The sequence below is a fragment of the Ursus americanus genome, chromosome 18 (assembly GCF_024610735.1).
Source record: "Ursus americanus isolate L20-20 chromosome 18, mUrsAme1.1.p, whole genome shotgun sequence".
Lineage (NCBI taxonomy): Eukaryota > Metazoa > Chordata > Mammalia > Carnivora > Ursidae > Ursus > Ursus americanus.
In genome coordinates, this window is record NC_142144.1 from 22,386,246 (window position 1) to 22,404,463 (window position 18,218).

General features: G+C 46.0%; 1 protein-coding gene across 9 annotated transcripts in view; it reads right to left on the reverse strand.

The window, feature by feature from the left end:
• Positions 1–5,275: 5,275 nt before the first annotated feature.
• The window catches only part of PALM2AKAP2 (PALM2 and AKAP2 fusion), a 325,838-nt gene continuing 312,895 nt past the window's right edge, over positions 5,276–18,218 (reverse strand). For 8 of the 9 annotated variants that reach the window (XM_087869487.1, XM_045814778.2, XM_087869488.1 and 5 more), the window contains one exon: positions 5,276–9,285. In XM_087869487.1, coding sequence (XP_087725613.1) covers positions 9,278–9,285 — 8 coding nt within the window. In that variant the 3' untranslated portion in view covers positions 5,276–9,277. Of the gene's footprint in view, positions 9,286–9,568; positions 16,933–18,218 lie in introns of those variants that run through there. The other variant, XM_045814779.2, reaches the window with a different exon arrangement.

Sequence of the window (18,218 nt, forward strand, 5' to 3'; positions counted from 1 at the left end):
ACCGATCTTTCCGCTTCTTATGTTCCATAGATGAGTGAAACCATATGATAATTGTCTTTCTCTGCTTGACTTATTTCACTTAGCAGGGGAAGGGGGTGGGGGAATGGGATAGGCTGGTGATGGGTATTAAGGAGGGCACGTATTGCATGGTGCACTGTGTGTTATATGCAACTAAGGAATCATGGAACTTTACATCAAAAACTAGGGATGTACTGTATGGTGACTAACATAATAAAAAAAATTATTATTAAAAGAAAAAAAAAGAATGCCGGGAAATAACCCACATACAGCGCTCAGCACTAGCCTGGTGAAGACGGGGCCGCGGATAGATGTCTGCTGCCATCTGCTGGCAACGGTCAGTTTCCACTGAAATAGTAAGTGCAAGTAAAGGGCCACGTTTGACCTGCACATAGGATTGCACACGTGGTGGTTTCCAAACATTTTGGTGGTTTGGGTGCCACTATATGTAAGATCTCAAAGGATTCTGTCTTGTGTTAAGAGTGGGAAATGTCCTGACTCCCCAGGGAAGGCTCTTGGCTGGGGAAGCGGCTTTCACCCTAGAGACCATTGCCACCTAGTGGCCGCCCTTCATGCTTGCAGGCAAAGGTGAACCCAAAGAAGTGGGAAACTCCACTCTTCCCGTTATCAATGAGGTGATCGTGGAGCCCTCCTGTTCATCCAGGGACGTTCTTTCCTCAGTGTCTCCTGGCAAGTTCCTAGCACCGTTTGACCTTCCACTGATGAGTTCTGGAATATTTCTGGCTCTACTAAACATCTTTTCACTTGGATCTCTCTCTCTCTTGCCCAGAAGAACACAATTATATGGGTCCTACACTAAGGGGAAAAATTGAAAGCATGCCAAGAGAGCGCAGGACCTTCAAGAACGGCCCTTTTGAACAGGCAGGCGTGGACACAGTGCCTGACTTTGGAGCAGCTGTGTCCCCATATTCCCGATGCTTAGAACTCCCCCAATCCCAGTGAAAACGATCCCAACAACCCTCGTTTTCATTTGTTCTTATATGCGCTGTGTTTGACACTAAGCACTTGCGGACTGAAGGCAGGGCTTTCCAGGAGTAAGCTCTGAGCACCTCTGTACCAACTATTTCTATTCATTCCCCACAGCAACTCCAGAAGTCAGAAATCCAATCTAGAATAAGCAAATGGTCAAAGGTTCCGCTGAAAAAGTGGTGGGCCCCAAGTCTGAGGTCCCTGTCTGATCCCAGAGGCTTGTCGGAGAGACACTGACGCTAACAACGGAAATACTGTATATCCAGGGACATCATCCTCAACACAGGCTCTTCGATGTCACATACGTGGTCTTCCCAGCCTCCCCTCCTCCCCCTTCCCCTGCCGCAGCCCCTGGCAACAGGAGTGGGCAACTAGACCTAGGCTGGACGGTTTTGCTCTCTGGGACTAATCACGACCATCCGAAGAAGTGGCCACAATCCCGAGCCCCTGATTGCTACCTGCCGTGACTGGTTCCGAGGAACCATTCAGGTGAATGACAGCTCTCTTAATGGGGCTTTAGCTCCAGACCTCTAGGTTACCCTGTGTGTTTTCTGATCTCCACCAACGATTCAATATTCAGGGATCTTGTGAACCACTTGTTAAACCGTTGGCATTTTGCCATCAGCCGCTGTAGGAAGAGTTACACCACAGAAATCAGCGAACGCTCATAAAGACAAACAGAATGACCATGGCTTCATCTCCCAGAAATAACCCCGTGACATATTTGGGTTTTCCATCCGGGCTCTTTCTCATTGTGCAGCTATTAGAGGCTAGAACAGGCCTCCCTCGTAGTTTTGCATTCCTCAGTTTACCCAAAAGTTTGAAGAGCGGGGCCCGCTGTCAGCCGGAGGGCTGGAGGGAGGAGAGCTGAGACCTCAGAGGAGTCACAACGCCCCTTTGCAAAGCCCCTCCCTCAGCCACCAACACTGCCCTCTGTCTCCGGGGACCCGTGAGAGGGTCAGTTCAGCCCTTCAAGGCCTTTTCCTCATTTCGTTTTGAGGTTGCCCCCAAGAACTTTCTGAATAGTCAGGCCATGAGGCAAACACATTTCTCCACTAGACTAGCGATTCTCAACCTTGGCTGCCCGTTAGAAACACCTGGGGAGCTGCTAAGCCCTGCCCACGTTCATAGCCGTGTCTGAGCCCAGTGAAGACGAAACACATCAGAATATCTGGGGGTGAGACCCAAGCGCCAGGATCTTGGAGACAAACACCTGGTGCTCCGACGTGCGGTGCGGCCAGGTTAGGAGCCGGGGCATGGGCAGCGATGCTCCAGGCTTGCTGCCCAGGGGTCTCCTGGATGCCTTGAATCTGTAGGCAGGCCTGGGCGCCAGCCCAGACCAACCGAATCCAAACTTGAAAGCTCTCCAGGTGAGTCAGATGGAGTCAGAATGGAGAAGCGCTGCTCTAGACCAAATAAGGGTTACCTCTTATTTCGTATCCCAAATCACGCAACCATGTGAGTCAAGAAAACTTACGGGTCCTGATGTTGCTGTCACCCCGCACAATACAAACTTCGTCCAAAGGTCAAAGGAATCCCTTGATCTGACCCGGAAATCAGAGTCTGAACATATATAAGATATTATGCTCTCTTTACATTTCTTCCGCCCCTTCGAGGGGGACCCTCTCTGGAGTCTGAATGGAATTGAAGCTCTGCTTTGCCGAGACCCACAAAGCGTTGAGTTGGTGTGCTGGGCAAACACACAGAAGCCCCCAACAAATATTCAAAACACCCCAGGCCCTCACGTGACTGTATCTGCAGCTTATCAATCACGCATCCATTCCCTAGTTTTCAAACGTTAAGTGGAATGCCCAGACCCTATTCACTACTTACTCCAGATCAGTGGTTCTCGAACTGAGGTTCCTGGACCAGCAGCAGCAGCAGCATCTCTGGGGGCCGAGTCAGAAAATTCTTAGGCCACATACCCTAGACCTACTGAATCAGAAGCCCGGGGTACGAAGCCCAACGCTGTGTTTAATGAGGCCCAGGTGACAGAGACGCTTGCTTAAGCATGGGAAGCCGCGCTCCCCAGAGGCCCGTGGATGCTACGAGCCCAAGACCACGGCAGACACAGAATTTAGTCTAAATGGGTGGCCGGAGAACAACCAAACAGGGGAGAGATTTGTAATTTTATTTGCTGGGGTACCCGCACATCCATTCCAAGTGTCCAGAGCCCACCACCTGTGAACTGAGAACAAAGCATCCAGATAATTCTCCCGTCAAGGTTAACAGACACTGAGAATACTATAACATGGCAGAAATTTTAAAAATCTTTATTATGCAAACATTCTTCTTTCTCTGAAAGAAAACATCTGAATGCTTGGGCAACATTGTGAAACTGCTAGTGCGCCATCTCCGGGGATTTTCGGAGGCCCTGTTCTTTGCCTTTGTGTCATCTTGTACCTTTATGAGTTTTTTTTTATAGTAAGATTTTATTTTTTATAATAATATTTTTTATTATGCTGATCACCATACAGTACATCCCTGGTTTCTGATGTAAAGTTCGATGATTCATTAGTTGCATATAACACCCAGTGCACCATGCAATACGTGCCCTCCTTACTACCCATCACCGGTCTATCCCATTCCCCCGCCCCCTCCCCTCTGAGGCCCTCAGTTTGTTTCCCAGAGTCCATAGTCTCTCATGCTCCATTCCCCCTTCTGATCACCCCCCTTTCTTCTTCCCTTTCTTAGGTCTCCCTTTGAGTCCCCAGCTGGTCTCTGTGTTCCCAGCAGCCCAATTCTGAACTTTGCCTGAGTTCTGTGTAGGGAGGGACAGTCACCACACTTTTTTGTGGCAATGCTCCGAAGTAACTTCATGGCCTCATGTGCCCCCCAATGACTATCTCTTTGACACCGATAACTACAGGGGAGATGATCCTGGGGAAAGGATGGGAGGTCTCGGTCAGAGGAAAAAACCTGCGTACGTGCTGTCTACACGTTTTAATGCCTCCCACTGGTTTTGGTAAGAGCCTCCTCAGTGAGAATCCCTGAAGATACCTTCTACCCTGACTATCCTAGGCTCTGTGTCCCATTCTGAGTGCTCCTATGTACCCTGACACCCCTGTATTTGCTCAGCACCCCCAGATGTTAGTAGTGACAGATGCAGAGAGGACCAGGACACTGAATCCACAGCTGATCACAACTCCACTGTCCCAGAAGATTGTTAGAAGTCACATACTCAGGGAGAGATGGAGGAAGAGACCCCAGGGAGAGTGGTGGGGTGGTGCGGCGGGGGGGGGGGGGGGGGGAGGAAGGGGAGGAGCGGGAGACAGAAGGTCTGGGGCACATGTAATTGTGAGGGGCCGGGGAGGGAACAGAGCGGCTGGCCACTCCAGGAGCAGCTGGCGGTTAGGGAGAAGATGGGAGGGCAGGAGGCAATTTGCGGAGGAAGTTTCCTAATGAACCTACCATCTTCATATGCTCTTTAAAGTCTGAAAGTCTCCATTCTTCAGAGCGGAGCCAAATACAGGTGCTGGGAATGCAATAATAAAAATTAGAACCCAAGGGGCGCCTGGGTGGCACAGTGGTTAAGCGTCTGCCTTCGGCTCAGGGCGTGATCCCGGCATTATGGGATCAAGCCCCACATCAGGCTCCTCCGCTATGAGCCTGCTTCTTCCTCTCCCACTCCCCCTGCTTGTGTTCCCTCTCTCGCTGGCTGTCGCTATCTCTGTCAAATAAATAAATAAAATCTTAAAAAAAAAAATTAGAACCCAAGTGGGGCGCCTGGGTGGCTCAGTCGTTAAGTGTCTGCCTTTGGCTCAGGGTGTGATCCTGGCGTTCTGGGATTGAGCCCCACATCAGGCTCCTCCGCTGGGAGCCTGCCTCTTCCTCTCCCACTCCCCCTGCTTGTGTTCCCTCTCTCGCTGGCTGTCTCTCTCTGTCAAATAAATAAATAAAATCTTTGAAAAAAAAAATTAGAACCCAAGAGACACACATGAAGTTTGAGTTTTACCATTTGTCCTGCTGTTTGCCCAGCCATGCCCTTGACTTTGGGGGTCTACCAACCTCATCCAGAGGCACCCGTACCATTTCTAGGGTCCCATCAGAGGTTTCTAGGCTCCAGCCAGGGCAGCTGGAGACAGCATCACAAAAAGGGGCATTGGGACAGTGTGTTACCGTGGTGCCCCACCAGCTAGGAACAGAAGTACAGAAGTCAAGGTCAAGGGCGCGGGCCTGTCACTGTGTGGCAGAACCGGCTTCTGACCTCTCCCCACCCCCAGTCAAACAAGCAGCCATCGTTTATAAAAACACAGCACACACTGGGTTTTAATGAGAAAATAATTGTATACTTGCATTGAATGCCTCACAATGACTATAAAACCGAAGCAGGATAATAACATTTCAGTGGTTAAGATACACAGGAGAGCAGATACAGAGTATGATTTTCAAACACAGTATTGCTGCTTTCCCCTCCCTCCTCCTCCTCCTCCTCAAACAAAAGAAAAAAAAGTCGTTTGGGTAAAGGGCGACACGAAATCAAAATTGGCAGGCTCACTCACTGAATGCTTAAAATTCAGGAAATTGGTTCTGTCACTAAAACTGGATATAGTCACCATCTCTAAACACTTAGGCTATTTTTTTTCAATACATAGTTTAATTACATCCATTGTTTTTCACTGGAAAAATGTTTGTCTTCAGAGACAAGAGTCAACACTGTTTTAGTGTTTCTTGTTACACTTTATACGTGTGCGTTGTGTATATATGTGGACACTGGTCTATATACTGCTTCTATGTCGTTGTCTAGGGTGGGCAGCATGCAGAGGCGTAAAGAGGCAAGGAAACTGCATTGTGTCATCCAAGTAGAACACAGCCCAGCCTCCTACCACTGACAGACCCTGTTTCCATAATTTCTGGATGAGAAAGCCAAGGCATGTCAGTAGTTAATCAGCTCCCGAGGAAAGTGAACATCTATAAACACTGTGGAAAGGAACACTTTCAGGAAAGCTTTTAACATCTACAGAATCTAAACATTTGTTACAGTTGAGATTAACAAGCTTGCGTGCTATTTGGGGGCAGGGACGAGCATCAGAGGCCCTTTTTTTTTTTTTTTTTTTGACAAGCCTCTTCCTCTTGATGGATTAAGCAGGAATGACTCTCCTCCAGGGGTCTGTTGCATCTTCAGAAGGTGAAAGGGGTTCATTTGGGATCCCAGAGCCTAGCACAGTGCTATGTACAAAGCCCAATGTTTTCTGAATGAGTAAAAAACTCAAGAGCACAGAGAAAATCTGGCTCTTCCAAGGGAACTGTAATTTACATTTTAATAGGATCGGAAGTGAGTGGAGCACAGAAATAGCAGTCATCAGACGGCAGCAGAGGGAACAAGCAAATGTTGGAGATGTAGGGGCCAGAGTTAAGCAGCTTTGTGACCGTGGGAGGGTCACGGAAACTGCATTTGTTGCCTTATCTACACACGGGGCATGGACCAAGGGACTTGGCTTTGGAACTCTGCGCGATGCAATTCATGCTTCTGGTTCAATCAACTGTAGTCAACGGCCAGTTGGTCTGCCACTAAAGCGATTCCAAGAATTGTGTGACCTCCTAAGCTTTCCAATCAGCTGCAAATTCTCCTTTTTCAAATGTAGGTGTAGGGTGGGTGGGTCCATGGCTTCCTTCAAAACAGAACAAAAACCTGCAGGTAGGTCCTGAGGGCTGTTTCCTCTTCTGAAAGATGGTGTTTGTCTCTATCGTGTCTGTATCACTACCAGACGCAGCCAGTCCAGAAAACATGAGCATGTTCCGTTTTTGGTGGCACTCATAAAGCCATGCGCTCACCAGCCAACTACCACTGTGCCCCGGGGGCCACACGAAGCTCTCGTCCCAGCTGTGGGTCACGTGCCTGCTGTGGGTCACGTGCCTGCTGTGGGAAGGCTGGAAATCCTCAGGCAAAGCAGCCTTCCTGGGTCCTCCCATTTCACCCGCCAGGACTTCCCGTCTAACACAGACCTCATTTTCCTGGGCATGTCTGTCTCCATGCCAGCCTCCCCCACTTGAAAATGAATTCCTTGCAGCTGGCATCTCACTTGTTTTGGGTCCCCAGTGGCCGGTACATTTTGCTGATTATCCCTTCAGAATATTCAGGAGAATAAACCATGTAAAGATGGTGCTCACGACCCATCTCCAGAGTTTGGCTTCAAATGGCAGGTTCCCTTGGCAGTGTTAAAGGATCCTTGTGAGTTATCTTACAGTTGGATTTTCACTTTATGCCCACTGCTTGTCTGTGAATAAACCTTCCCCCCTAAAGTCAACACTAGTCTATTAAAAGAAGCAAAGCGAATGTGCCTAACATCTACATACAAAGTGTTGTGATATTGCTACTTGTGAGAGTAACCTATTAGCGCTTATGACGTAACAATATAAAAAACAAAAAGGAATTTTAGTGAGGTCTGGCTTAATTATTGCTTTTTTAAAAAAAACATAGTTTTAAAACAAATAGAAAAAAAAAAACGCTGGTCAGGTTTTTTCTCATGGTCAGAATTAAAAATGTTTCTCATCCAGAAATTCAGGGCACCCAATTATTGAATACCCTTATCATATTGCTTTAAATGACAGAGAGTAAAGCTGGCATCCTCTATCGTGTACTAAGCTATGAATACAAAGCATGAGAATAAATATGGTACTTTTCTAAACGTCAAATTACAAAACTGCTCAAAACTTTTCAGTTGTGACTCATGCAAATACCAGGTTAGGTCAATTTAATATTACAAATACTGAATCAGGTCGGTGCCTCTATATATCCCTTTTCATAAAAAAGAAATTCTCACTCGCTCCAGACGCTGGCAAACAGCTTGGAGGAAATAACTGTACACCCTTGTCCCATGATCATTCTGGAATTTTAATCCTTGTACACACACTTTACCCAAACACACAAAGGCACGTGTGCCAGTGCGTGTGCGCACACACACACACACACACACACACGTGCACACACACACACGCACACACACACAATCTTTAGGATTTGTAGCTGATTCCAAGCCTGCACTTAAATTTCTATTCTATATTTTTCTCTTTATCATCCTGAAAAATGCTGGTTGTTCAGCAAAAATAGTATCTCTTACTTCCTCATTTTCCTACTTTCTCCCTCCCTGTTTCTCTGTCTACCTCCATGACCTTTTCTTTAATGTTTCCTTTCTGATTGATCCAAAATAATCTATCATCCTTCCTGCCTAGGTCCACTTTATAATACAAAATATAGTTATAAACACCTATTTCCTGTCCTCCACCTCTCTAAGGCAGAGTTTGCCCTTTTTCAATTATTGCCACTCTAAAAATATCCCTACCATCGTGAGTCAAGCTGTTGAATGTGTACAGATTTTATACATGGATATACTCCCCCATCCCATCATAAAAATAGTTGTTGCCCACTAAATATAGTTTTCATATGAAGAAACATAATTGTGAAAACGTGTTCTCATAAACAGCAAATTAGTCAATACGATAAGCAGACGAGATCCTAAAGCTAAAATAATCCATTTGGTTTGGCTTCCTCCCTCTTTCTCAACCCCTTCACGTAGAATAGATTGTGTCTGCAACATGAAGAAACATTGTCTTAAAAATGTGGATTTTATGTATTGCCATCATTGATCATTGATTGCTCCCAATTAAAAACAATTAAATGTAAGAGAAATGGAATCCTAATTGCCTCTTCCGGGCAAATACAGAGAAACTTGCATTTCATTTTACGGCTGCTGGAGCACACGGAGTTCTCCCAGCACCTCTGATGCCGTGAGTGAGGGTGGGAGGCCGGTGCACGGAGTATCCTGCGCCCGGTAGATCGCACCAGCATGGGCTCTGCTGCTCTAAACGGCCCTGTTACCAATGTTAGTCCTCATCACCCAGCGAGGCTGGTCTCAGTTCTGCCTGTAGCAGCCATGTTGATTTGCTTGTTACTGCTTTGTCCTTTTGGATCCAAGGGTTGGTCCAAATCCAGGTGATTCTTTGAGCCTCAAAAAAAATCCTTTCTCTTTTGACTCCTGGGTGCTTACAGAGTTTGATGGGTGGGCTTCTTTTCACTTTATTTTTCACCGTTGGTCATTGCAGCTTCTGGTCTACATAAGGATTGCGGAGTTCGTTCGCACTTTAATAAATATTCCATTAAAATGCTTCGATGGGTGGATTTCTTGGTTTCTTGGTAACCCAAGCACCAAAGAAGCTTCCTGGGTGGAAGGAAGCTTGTTATTCATTGTCCTCTTCCTCCTGGTTGGCATAGATCCCTGCCTCCCAGCGCAAGGCCAGGGCGCTTTTTCTTCGATTAACCCGTGTGGCCTCAAGGACCTGAAGAGAGAAGGAAAAAAAAAAAAGAATCAGAGTTCATGGACGTTCACTATGTACACAAACCAGCTTCTCCATTTCTTCTGTCCTTTCCCTCTCAGCAGCATCCAAGAAAGGGAAGGTAACAGTGTCTGGTATGGCCGGGAGGTAGAAGGGACGTGGTAAATAAAGTAGGGTGGGAGGCTCTGGATATGCATTCATTTCATATTCATTTCAAATTTCATTTGCTATTTGACCCATAGTTTTCAATGTAGAAAGATTTAATTTCCCTGAAATGTTTTGCACGTTTTTTTTTTTTCTTCCAAAGTTTTATTTGAATTATAGTGAGTTAACTAGTGTCATATTGGTTTCAGGAGCAGAATTTAGTGATTCATCACGTACATATAACATCCAGTGCTCATCACAAGTTTGCACATGTTTTTGAATTAGACTTGACTCTGCATTAAGTGTTTTGATAACATAGTAGGTCTCCACATGTTATCTGATCAGTGCTGTCTGATGGAAATGTTCTGTATCTGTGTCATCAATATGGCAGCCACTAAGCTACATGGCTATGGAGCACTTGGAATAAGGCTGGTGTGGCTGAGAAGCTAAATATTTAATTTTAATTAATTTTAGTATCCTCACAGACCTTGTGACTACCATATTGGACAGCACAGCTGTTGACTATCTTAGTCTCTTTGTAAACAAGCAAATAATCCCAAACAACTGGACCAGTAGACAGCTATTGACTGTCTTAGTCTCTTTGTAAACAAGAAAATAATCCCAAACAACTGGACCAGTGTGGGATTCAATCCATCAAGCTTTGTGGGCATACATAAGCTATGATCATAGTTATATCATAAAGGTCTACTTTGGTATAACTAAACTAAGAGAAACTAAGTGGAAAGAAAAATAGCTTCCCAGCCCAATAAAAAGCAATCTGAGCATGATGATGCAACATCAGGGCCCCAGTGCCAATAAATGAAATGCAAGGTGACAATATCAAGGACAGGTAGGCTCACCACCGTAGGGGTAAGGCCTCCCTCCCTCCAGTTCACTAGAATAGTCTGTGGACTGCAGAGGGAAAACTTCAGCCGGTCTATTCCAGCTTTGGTTTGATCGAGATGAGATCCAGATAGATGACATTCAGGTTGCCGACATAGGAGAAATGGCTCAATTCCATGACACTGCACCACAAGCAAGCCCACGCATGCCAACCAATTAAATTACAGTGGCATTCGCTTAGGACGTGCAAGTTCTGATATTAAAGAAAAGTCTAGCAGAGCCAACACTGACTGATGATCCAAACTGCAGTGAAGGCTTTGCTTATTCTAAGAACAATCATTTTGGCAAGGGACGGAGATGCGAGCAGCTCCAGAGAAGCAAGGAGATGCAGGTTGCAGGTAGTATTGGGAACCAAGGCACAGGCACGTTCCGGGTAGATGCACGGTCTGGGGGTCCATCTCAACCTGCTTCTTTGACCTTTGACAAATGGATGGACTTCCCAGACCATCCGTGTGCTTTCCTCTGGGAAGCCTTCCCCAGTTCCCCCAGCGGGGCTAGCTGGACCTAACATGGAGGATGCACTCAGCCATGTCTCTTAAATGAATGTTCATCATTAAGCACAGAAGCCGTGTCATAGTGTCATGTGTGTAAGCAAACCGTGGTCACTTATTCAATATCTAAGAATAAGGAACCAGTAGGGGCAAAGAATGCTTCAAGTCTGGTATGGTTAAGTGGAGGATTCGTCTAGAAGGTCAGTGCGTGGTAACATGGTACTGAGAAACGGCACTAGACTGGAACAGGAAGTCCTGACATTCTTTCCAGTTCCGTCTGGAACACGGTGTTGTTCATGGCGTCTCATGTCTCAACTTACTTTCATCTGCCAAGATGGAGGCAGCACCTGCCCCGGGTCGCAGGCTTTCTCCAGAGACAGTGCTGACTCTGAAGTCCAGGCAAGTCTAGATTTAAATCCTAGTGACTGTGTGACCTTAGAAAAGTCCCTTACCCCTGGGCCTCAGTTGTCTTATGTGTGAAATGGGAGTCATAAAACTCCCAGTCAGCTGGCCTGAGGAATAGATGAGGCAATGTACGTACAGCATAGCTCCCAGTGCTCTGCAAGTTTTCAGACAATAATGATTTCCATCATTATTTGAAGGGGATTTGTAAACGATGAAATCGTATTCAGACATAAGGCATTTTTACAAGGAGCACTGGCTCTGGGTAGTACAAGGCTTCTGGTCTAGGACTAGCTCAGGGGTGAAGGCATCCTACAATGGCCTTTTGAAGAGTCAAAGGCCAAGCTCTTGGAGAAGGTATCTACATGAGCACCTGTTCCATAATTAATTCAGATTTCAGTACTGTGTGTGTGTGTGTGTGTGTGTGTGTGTGTGTGTGTGTCTATAAATCTCGAGCAAATCTAGAGCTTTGATACTTTAGTTCCTGCATATTAACTTTACTTCCTAAAGTCCATTCCTTTCTTTTCTGGGCAGAAAAAAAAAAGCACTTGCCTTCAGGGCTCTAGTAATAGTAAACACATCACACATACTATGAACCACTTACTGTTTTGATCCTCACGACTGTTCTACGGGATACATACTATTATTACTCACATTTCCCATAGGAAGAAACTGAAGCACGGGGAGGTTAAGTCGACCAATGTTACGCAGCTTGGGGGTGGGGGGAGAGCTGAGGTTTGCACCCAGAATTTTGGGTGTGGAGCTGATGCCTCAGGCCACCGTGCTACACTGCAGCCCAGTGCCCATAAGGAGTCTGCTGGAGGAAGCAACAGAAAGAGCGATAATACTCTCTATAGGAATGGAGAGGGGAAAACATAAAAAAAATAAAATTAAAAATAAATAAATAAATAAAAATAATAATAGAAAAATCTGATTTAAGGTCTTATCATTTTCCCCAATTCAGATTTAGGTCTAGTGGGAGGGGAAAAAAAAATCTATTCTCTTTGAACAACCCTCTAATATTAATTTTCTCTCCCTTGTGTTTGGGGAATTCAAGCAAATCACTCATCTTTGCATAGAAATCAACAGACAATTCTATTTGGGGGCTGGGTAACAGAAGGTAGAGGGGTTCAGTAATGTCAGTCACTCCATCTACATTAATATTTTGTCTTCCTAAGTCCTCTTTAATTGAAGATAGACCGGGCCCAGTTTTATCTTCCTTGGACATATTTGACTGAATTTTCATTATTCTTAATTATGTGAATTCAAAGGGAATAAGGCCTAGGGCCTAATTCTTCTACTGCCATTGCCTAGATGAGAACCACAATTAGTCACTGAGGAGGGTACATGGAATGATATATCTTTTATATTTCATTACTCCTTTTATATCTTATGAAAGAATACTCTTATCTTCTGAAAGAAAGTTACTGATAATCAACAGCTCCCATCTCTGGTACTAATTATTATGCAAGAGAGGGAGATTTTTAAAAACATATTGTGCTGTAAGTTAGCACAACCATTCTGAAGAATAATTTGCAGTATGTAATGAATGCGAGGATGTAACAGCCCTCTAACCAGTACTTCCCCTCCTAGATATAGAGAGAAATTCTTCCAGAGGTTATGCAAAGAGATACATATCATAACACTCACTGAAGCATTGTTTGTAATTGCAAAAAAGGAAACAAATGAAGAGAAACAACCAACACTTCCCTCAATAGGAGGATAAATAAACAGTGATAAATTCATTCAGTGGGATACGATACAGCAGTTATGATGAATGAGCTGGGGCCATCAGTTACAACATGGACACATTCAAAAACAATGTAGACAGAATAAAGTAAGGAGCAGAGGATGTTACAACATGATATTGTTTCTAGCAAGTTTTAAGGCATGCAACACCAAGATGTTATCCATGTAGACAAACATAGGAAATATAAATATAAAAACATGCACAGAAATGATTAACAGCAAACTTAAGAAAAGTTACCTCTCAGGAAAGAGAGAAATGGGGACTGGGGAGAAGTAACAAGGGGGCTTGAATGGTATTTGCAAAATTAATATTGTTGATATTAATATCTGTTGTCAATATTAATAATTTTAAAATATTAAGCAAACATTATGAAATGATAAGAATGGTCAAAGCTGGATGGGTGGGCTTTATTGTTTTATTATCTCTTATTATTGGAACATTTGAATGCCAACTCCATGATATTGGGGACTTTGTTTTGTCTACTGCTCTATTTCTGGAACCTCAAAGAGTGCCTAGCGTGTATATTAGGTCCTCAATAAATTGTTAACTGAATGAATGATTCTCCTGACAGTTCTGTATATTTGAAATAATTCTTTTAAAAAATAATAAAATGCTAAAGAAAAAATTTAAAAACATTGTGTTTTCCCATGGGAGAATAAAAGGAAAAATATTTAAAAATCAGGGGAAAATGAAAAAACACTGTGCCTTTTCATAGCACAGATAATTGTGAAATCTGTGTATAAGGAAACTGTAGAAGAAAGGAGGAGACTTTGGGAAATTCAATGCTTAAATTAAGGAGCTTCCAAAAAAACCCAACAACAAAAAACCCAAACAAAAAACAGGTTTAAAGATGGGGGCGGGGAGGGGAATGGGCAGTGGGATGGTTCACTTTTGAACAACTTCTTCTGAAGCTATGGAGTGGAGTTCTCCGGATCTGTGTTATTGGGAAACAAAGGACTGGTCGGAATCAACGGCTCAGTCCTCTTGAGCTGTACTGTTTTCTAACCAGAACCAGAGTATCTTTGCTCTTAGTGCCTGAAGAAACTTGAATGCGAACACTTTCCAGATCCATGAGCAGGGCAAGGTCTTCTCCAGCCCCACCACACAGCACAGCAAAGCACAGCAGCGGGGAGCCCTGTTGCATGTACCCCAACATTTCCAGGAAGTCCCCAGTTCCAAAAAGGCTGGAAGAAAGAAACACAGAGACGAGCTGCTTCCTTGCCTGCCTCCTTGAACACATCAGGAAATGGCAAAGCCACAAGAGCATGCACCTGGGCCAGGCATGCAGGAACACCAAGACAAACAAGTGGAAAAGTACCTCGGAAGTCACCTTGCAAGACAGTAACTTAGAGGTGTACTGGCAGAGAGGGAAAAGAGCAGGGTTAGTACACAGCAGAGACACACTCGCACAACACCCCCCAGCAGGAAACCGGCACCACGCTGGGGGTGGGCGGGAGGGGAAGTAACATTGGGAGACCACACACCCACGCCAGACTCGCTTCATCTGATATTAGTTTATTTAAAAATCTGTATCTTTTGGAGCACGTAGATACCCTGCTATTCATTAATAAAAATATCAGATAAGCCATACTTTGTTAATTCAAGATTCGTTGCTTCCATTCTCTGTGCTTTGAATTAACAAGAGTCTTCCCATCCCCTGTATGCAACCAGCTGCCCACCAGCAAGGTCTCTGATGGCCATTTTGGATTTGCTAGAATCTAGCCAGCCAGCCTCTTCTCTTCCTGTAGTTCCTTTGAGCCCCACATCAGTCTTGTAGCCCACTGTCCCACAAAAAGAGGGTCCTAAGCACAGGCAGGACATGATTTGGATGCAAGGTTTGTGGGGGCAGGTTCTGAGAAGCCGAGCTGTGGATGGCACTGCCTAGGGAGGGCACACAGCCGTCCTTGTCACTGTTTTGGGGGCCGTGATAAGTTCCTGACAGTAGGGTGACCATGTAGGAACTAAAACGACCCTTTAGTTCCCGTAGGAAACTAAAAGTCTCTGCAAGAAATGCTCAGAACAAAATGGGCAGCTAGGGGAAATGGCACAGAAGAATGGACTTTGGGCCGCCCCCTCCGGAATTATGGTAATGGTAATGACCTTGCGTTTACACAGCTCAGGACACTGGAGGCATTTCCCGGTCTTGCCACTGGCATCCATGGACTGGGTAGGCGGGGTCATAGGTCTGTGGTCATTAACTGCTTCTAACGTGTAGCGCTAAAAACTACAGTTCTGTAATGACCAGGCTGATGACTGGGGTCTGAAGAATTCTCTTTGTGCTCCCACAGGTATCAGGAAAAATCTGGGCAGCACGAAACATCCTCGATTGTGGCTATAAGCTTCCCATGGAGCCTGTGGTGTCGGCCTCCCTCATCCACTCACCGAGAGTAAGGACCATGGGGTTTCTTAGTTTGGGGGGGAATGTGTGTGAGGAATTCTTAGAAAAGCAGTAAATGCTAGCCCCCAGCTTTGACTTAACCCAGGAGAACAGGGGAGGCCTTCTCTTATTCCAAGACAGGCAGCAATGACTGAAAGACTTCTCAGTGACTATTTTTGGGGTAAGAGAGAGTAGAAAACCCACCAAGAGTAGACCCTATGCTAGAAGCGGGGCTGGGGCTGAACGCCTAGAGGAGGCTGTAATTCGGATGTGGGCTGGCATCTCTTCCGCGAGAAAGGGAAAGCACATCCACCAGCCCGTTCAAGAGCGTCACTGACTCAAGAACCCAGCATCTTCTGAGGCTCAGGGAACAACTGGCCAGAAACGCACTTTTGCCTCAATACCCTTCCTTTACAAGGCATCAAGGAACCTTTTAGGACACTGATTCATCAGCCCATCGTGTGTTACATGATGGACCAGGGATGGCATCAGGCCCAGATAAGGAGACACTTCCACATAAGAAAACATTTCTAGATAAGAGAAACCCGCAGCAGGAACAGGACTGTTGCATCTGGCTGTGTGTTGCATGCACGGCACAGAAGCAGCAGGTGGAGGGGGTGGACAGGGTTGAATGGGGTCCCCCCAGTCCCCTCACAGCGTGGCAGGGGCAGTGGGGCATCGGGCAGCTGAAAAAAGGTGCCTTTTTCTAATTCTGACAAGGGTCCTGTGAGGGCTGGTAAACAGCCAGGGGAAGGGGGGAAAGGGGGGGAGGGTGGAGATGGCAATCTCCCTACCCCCCAAATTCGCCGAGGGGTCCCTTAGTCAGTGGGGCCTGGCTGAAGCCTTGAGCATGGAGACACTCGGTGACCACTTCACACAGAGCAAGGATGTGGCACGCGGGTGGCCTCTGCTCAAAGTCTGAGCTGGTAATAAGGATGGCCATTTGGGGATCACTTCTCAAGAAAAGGGACTTTTTCCAGTTCCTTGGTATTGACTTTTTCACCAACTGTGAAAGGAGTAGAACGTCCGCAGGTGACTTAAGATCCCCGATGCAGTGACTTGTGGGTAACTATCCAAAAGACAGTCCGGATTTAATTTCCCATCTTCTGTCATTCTCTGAGCCGTCACCTTGTTTCCAGCAGGAGAGAGGGGCAGCTCAGGCACGTGAATAGGTCACTGAATACTGCCACTCCCCCCACACCATGCCCTGGCGGCGGATCCAGGAGCCAGCGGCCTCCTTCCGGTCCTGCCTACAGTTTTTTTTATAAAGTGGGAATATTTAAGCTGGAAATGCGCTGGGGAGACTCCAGGGACCACCGCTACTCCAGGGCGGGGAAACTGAATCTGTTTGGAATGGCAGTGATGTTTTTCTCGGGGGTTGGCAAAAGCTCCTCCTGGAAACTATAGGCGTAGCTCCCCTTGGCTCCTCTGTCTTCTCTCTCTTCCATCCTTCATGCTCAATACGGCCATGTGTCTACTGTATCACTGCACATACGTCCCAACTGCCCCGTTTTGTTTGTAGGTCTTCTCCTTAGCAAGCAAGTAAGAACTCTTCATTCCAGTCAGAAAGAACTCACTGCTTCCTACGAGCAAACACAAGGTTTGGTCCTGATCATGTGTGAGGGACTTATAGTGCTGCCAAGTGACTTACGGGAAAGAAAACTGGCAGGTGGATGTGTCAGGTGACCCCGGACTCAGGTGAGCCATGTGAGCCTTCTAGAGGGTGGAGGAGCTAAGAAGCCACATTTCACCCTCAGAATAGCATATGTGAACGGCACCGGGAAATAGAACTACCAGCTTCGGGGGCAAGGAAGCCAGGTACACAGTCAACCATCAAGCAATCCATTGGCTCCCTATGATTATCCTTCAGGAAGAAGAGACAATTTAAGAAGGGGCCAGGATCAGCTAGGAAAACAAATGAAGGTTTGTTCGTTCCTATAGGGAAACTTCACTACGTTCTCCAGTGACTGATGTAGATACAGTAGCAAGGATCCCCTGAATTAAAAGGTCTAGGGATGGGGCGCCTGGGTGGCTCAGTCATTAAGCGTCTGCCTTCAGCTCAGGGCGTGATCCCGGAGTCCTGGGATCGAGCCCCACATCAGGCTCCTCCACTGGGAGTCTGCTTCTTCCTCTCCCACTCCCCCTGCTGTGTTCCCTCCCTTGTGGGCTGTCTCTCTGTCAAATAAATAAAACCTTAAAAAAATAAAGAAAAAATAAAAGGTCTAGGGATGAGGGAGCAGGTGCCTCTAAATTCAAGTTTGGCTGATGGTCACCTATTTGCTTTAGAGGCAAGCCGAGGAGGTTTTTGAAGTTTTGGGCCTCTTAAAAGAGTCTGATATAGTGGATTGGATAGATTTTGCTCTGTTTCTAAGAGTTTCCTCCAACAACAAACTTAGTTCTCTTGTCATTTCAAGAACAGCGCAGGGGCGCCTGGGTGGCGCAGTCATTAACCGTCTGCCTTCGGCTCAGGGCGTGATCCCGACGTTATGGGATCGAGCCCCACGTCAGGCTCCTCCGCTGGGAGCCTGCTTCTTCCTCTCCCACTCCCCCTGCTTGTGTTCCCTCTCTCGCTGGCTGTCTCTCTCTGTCAAATAAATTAAAAAAAAAAAAATCTTAAAAAAAAAAAAGAACAGTGCAAAACACCTGATTTTGAATCCAAGCTCTGGGGATATTAACAGCCTGATTAGTTAATAGGTTTCTTCCTTATGCGAAATGTTTCTTTACTTGAGAACAAGAGAGACGGGAGGCTGCCACTTGGTTGAGTAAGTGACGGGTAATCTGTATGCTGAAATGTTGATCCCAAGTAGCTTCCCGAATGCCAAGGGGCAATCCAATCTGGTTGCGTCCTGAGTTTGCACGAAGGTGCCTC